This window comes from Colossoma macropomum, unplaced genomic scaffold (genome assembly GCF_904425465.1).
Source record: "Colossoma macropomum unplaced genomic scaffold, Colossoma_macropomum, whole genome shotgun sequence".
In the NCBI taxonomy this organism is placed as follows: domain Eukaryota; kingdom Metazoa; phylum Chordata; class Actinopteri; order Characiformes; family Serrasalmidae; genus Colossoma; species Colossoma macropomum.
The window spans coordinates 4,810,330-4,815,255 of record NW_023494810.1 but is presented as its reverse complement, the minus strand read 5'-3'; the positions used below and the strand labels follow the sequence as shown (position 1 = coordinate 4,815,255).

General features: G+C 35.6%; 1 protein-coding gene across 1 annotated transcript in view; it reads right to left on the bottom strand.

The window, feature by feature from the left end:
- Positions 1-2,485: 2,485 nt before the first annotated feature.
- epha8 (eph receptor A8) overlaps positions 2,486-4,926 on the bottom strand; it is a 158,256-nt gene continuing 155,815 nt past the window's right edge. The window contains exon 18 of the mRNA XM_036559745.1: positions 2,486-2,752. Within this exon, the coding sequence (XP_036415638.1) occupies positions 2,638-2,752 (115 nt within the window). The 3' untranslated portion in view covers positions 2,486-2,637. The remainder of the gene's footprint in view (positions 2,753-4,926) is intronic.

Genomic DNA, 4,926 nt, shown 5'->3' with positions numbered 1-4,926 from the left:
CACACTTGTGCGATATGCAGATTTCGCTGAGACCAGCAAAAGTTTCTGAGCATCTCAGCTCATAGCTTATATGCTTGTTCAGTACGCTCTTAAAAAAAGATGGCTCTTCAAGGGTTCTTTAGTAAAGGGAATGGTTCTATGTAGAAGCATGAGTTCTATATGGAACCATTTCATACTTAAATTGTTCTTTGCATGGTTCATTGGTTCCTCAGATTGATAAAGAATGTGTTGTATATGGTTCTATATAGAACCTTTTAAAAATGGTTCTATATAAAGAACCTTTTGAAAATGGTTCTGTATATAGAACCTTATGAAAATGGTTCTATATAAAGAACCTTTTGAAAATGGTTCGATATGGCACCAAAAAGGGTTTCCATAACAATACAAGAACCCTTTTAACATGTACAGCACATTCTCTATCAACCTGAAGAACCATTTCACCATGCAAAGAACCATTTAGGCATAAAATAGCTCTATAAAGAACGCATGGTTCTAAATAGAACCATTGCCTTTACCCAACTACCCTGGAAGAACCATCTCTTTTAAGTGTGTATATCTTCGCTGTCAGATTAAAACCTTGTATCTTCTTTTTTTTCCAGATTTTTGTTGGTTTATTTATTTATTGTTTTATTTATTACATTACATCATTTGAAAATGCCAGCTGCCCTTTACATTGAACATTTCATGGATGATTTCATGATCAGGGATCCACTTAGCCCTTAAGATTTTAGCTTTATTTTTGTTATTGAAACCAGTCAGAAATGTGTTAATCCATTTAACAATATCCAGGAAGAATGTCTCATTTTATACAAGGTCACTTTGCTGACAATGATTCGGGGTTAGAAGTAGCAGGGCTGAGTTTACTTAGCATAGAATTAGCAGAATGTAGTTAAATAGCAACCATGCTGATGCCATAAGGGCATTAAGGACATTCTAACGATTTACTGAAAGTTTATTTTTAAAATGAATTTCTTGCTTTCAGTCTATAGTTCGGCTAACAGGGTTAAACTTTCAAAGTGTGTCAATCAATATCATAATATCACTGAAAATGGAGAAAATTAATGAGAAAATGTGTTTTTCTTCTTCCCATGATCTTCAGATGATGTAAATTCCTGTTGAATGTACAGATATTTCATAGGGGTGACTCATGAAAAATGATGTATCAAACATGACATGTTAAATGGATTAACACATTAATGCGAAAATGATATGAACATGTGAAATATTATATTACAAGGTAAGTGTAGTTGTAATGAGGCAAAATGCTGTTTTTTAAGTGTTTTAGGTTCATTAACGTTTAAAATAATGAAGTTATTCTTTGAAACTTAAACATAGATTGTTGTGAAGGACACTTTACTTTCCCCTATATGCCTATGAGACCACACCAACATTCAAAAAAGTGCCATCAAGTAGAAATTATTCACTCTTTTAGTGTCTGTAAAAAGCAGAAAACATATATTTAGGGAAAAAAAACAGAGAAGCTCCACAACTAAAATCATCTTTTTTCAGTCTTTAGTTACAGCTTCCATTCTTTTCAGGAGACTTGATGTTGAGATCTGGACTCTCCATTGTTCTGAGGACATCAGCAGTTTCTTTTACAAATTTTCCTTTTTTTTTTTTCGCAGTAATGGCCTCTTGACAGCTACACATCCTTTCAGGCCCGTAGCACTGAATCGTCTTCTCACAGTGAAAGGATGGACAGAAACACCTGTGGATGTTTTCAGATCTGAAACAGCTTGATTTTCTCCTCTCTCTCAAAGATGAGAGCTTTAAGTGCTGTTTATCTGATGGGGACAGTTTTAGTGGTCTGCCAGGTCTTGCATGGCTGCTAGGGGTCCCAATTTCTCTATATTTTTAAATATCTTTTGAACTCCAGCTTGGAAACATTTCTGTCCTGATGCAAGCAGATCATCTTATATCTGATCTCAGGAACTTAAATGAATGAAGGGTGGTCTCTGACTTCGGCACAAAACTTGTAACATTATTAGTAAACGTGATATCAGTGGGAAACAGATGGTACCGCATTCATGGAATCACAGAATGGACAAACAAAAATAGTCCACAAATAAATTCTTATTACATTAATGTACCTTAAAAGTTGCCATTTCGAAGATATGAGGTTTTGTTCTGACAGCGATGATTTATGCTAATAGTTGCCTCTCTATCTTTTTCCAGTGTCTGTATTCAGCATTTTGAGGCACTCATAGTATCATCCATGCCATTTAGGTGCTGTGGTGGGTGACTGGCAACAGGGTTTATTTTATGCATATACAATATTCTCTCATTCCAGTCCCCATCAATGTCCTCATTTTAACGCTTTCTGTACATCATCGCACATTTCAATGTTCATAAAATCTTCCTTCATATACACCAAAATTTAAATTATCTGTGTTGGTTAAGGCAGTCCATCCATTTACCAAAAGAAAGAAGAAAACACAAAGTCCGAGGAAATATTAGCAAAGAAACAATGCAGGGATTGTCCTGGAAAACAAAGTCCGGTGCCGAGGAAATCCTTGCAGCTAAGGAGTCCTCTTGAAGTTGTTTCTTAGAAGAGAGTCTTTTAAGAGTTCGCAACACACAACCCAAAAACACATATTAGATGAATATGTATTCAGATGGAGACCGCTGCGGTGGCGATTATACGTGCACTGAGGGCACGCTCTGGTTTAGCACCTGGGCTCGCATCACCTGGACGCTGGTCATGATCTTCTTCTGGTGGCCCATCAGCGTCACCCCAAGCCTCTGGATGTCCCTTTAAGGAGACAGAGGAGACGTTCAGTTGAAAGTGATTTTAGTCCTTAAATTGGTCCTTAAACATCCCTGTCTTTGCATTTAGTTACATTAGTTACATTTAGTAACTCAGTACAGGTAGTTCAATCGCATGCATTTGGAAAATTCAGCAAGCACAAATCGTTCCCGAACAGGTGCGCCATGCAAGATTTCTCTCAGACTGATGATAAGGAAGGTAAGAGAGAAGCGAGCAGTCACTTAAAAAACAGTTGAAGAACGACCTGAAAGCAGCAGGAACAACAATTACCAGTGGTGGACGAAGTACACAAACCATGTACTTGAGTTAAAGTAGAGATACCCAAGGTAAAATATAACTCCAGTAAAAGTAGAAGTTCCTCCCTTTAGACCTCCACTTGAGTAAAAGTACAAAAGTATTTGCCTTCAAATGTACTTAAGTAACCAAAGTAAAAGTACTGAAAGAGTAATTATGACTCTAATGTCCTATTATCATTTTTGTAATAAGACTCGCTTCATTAACTCGTTTTTGATCAAAATACTCCGGTGTCACTCTTGGTAAACCAGTCTTTAATAGAATGTCATTAATAAGTCTGACGCTGATGTGTATTAAAATTATCATAAGCACAAAACACTGAAGGCAAACAATTTCCATCAGGTAGAACTGAGTGGCTCTGAAATAACCTTTTACAAACAAGCAAAGTTTCAGTTTAAGATTAATTTGCAACTTAGTTCCAAGTTTAAGTTCAATAAAAACTTTAAACTCAGATTCACAAATGAGTTTCCTTTGCTAAACTGCATCTGTAGGTCTCTGTTCATAAACATAAACTAGCCAAAACAAATTTACTATAAAATATATAGTGTTGGTATAAATTCAGAAAAAAGACACATCAGTCACAACTGCATATGTGTACATATTTCTATATTGTGGTCTATTTACACAAAGTTATGTTAGTTCATCATTTATGTTGAATAGACTCTCCCAAAATGTTATGCTGCTGCACTGACGCTGAACCGTATGCTTGCACTGGGTAGGTCTGTCCAACAAGTCAAAACAAGCTCAAACTAAGTGTGCGCTGTGCCCTGATTGGTCTTCTTACTTCGCGCTTCTTTTGTTTTGACGTTACGTTTTTATACACACATAAACTAAAAGGAACGACAGATTTCTCATAATGTAGTGGAGTAAAAAGTAAGATATTTGTCTCTGAAATGTGGTGGAGTGAAAGTAAAAAGTAAAAGTATTTCCAAAATGGAAAAACTTCAGTAAAGTACAGATACACGAAAAAACTACTTAAGTACAGCAACGAATTACATTTACTTCGGTACTGGCCACCACTGCCAATTACACATAGAACGCAATAAGAGAACAGCACTGCAACCATCTCAGTTCCTACACCCCACACTAAACTTCTTTACTGTAAAAAAGAAGCTCAGATATAAGCACTGAAAAAATAAACTTAGAAAAAAATCTGAATTCTTGTGGAACAGCATACTCTGGTCAAACTAAACAAACATAGAACTCTCAAGCAATAATACAGCTGGTTATGTTTAGAATATGAAGTGTTGTGTGTGTGATCCCAAGAAAAACCTTCCCCAGAGAATTGAAAGCGGGAGCATCATGATATGGGGCTGCAAACTGGGGCATGACACACCACTGAAAGAAACATGAAAACATGTACTGGGAGATATTAGAAAACTTCACCTCATTGTCCAAGAAACTGAATTTGGGGAGAAGATGGATGTTGCAACAAGACAGTGACCCCAAACATACAGCCAAAAAGACTCAAGACTGGTTTAGCTGATTTAGTTTTAGGTTTTTATTAGGTTACATTCTTGATTGATTTATTATTTTTAATTTCGTCAATTGATTGACTTATTCTCTTCTTACTCTTTTATCGCTACAATTATTGTTTTAGTTTTGCTTTCTATTTTTAACCCTACTCATTTATATACGTTTTTATTTGTATTCTTATTACTAATCCGCTTAATAGTTTTACATGTTTTGATTTGTTAATCTTACTTGTCTTAAAGTTTCTGAATTGTTTTGTTTGTCCTGTGTACTGTTACAATAAGAATTCTTGGTCTTATTTTATTTCATTCCTATACTTTTACTATCACAAATTTATATTTACTCTTTTCAGCCGTTTGTTGTTTACACAGTGCTTGGCTACATGGGTCACT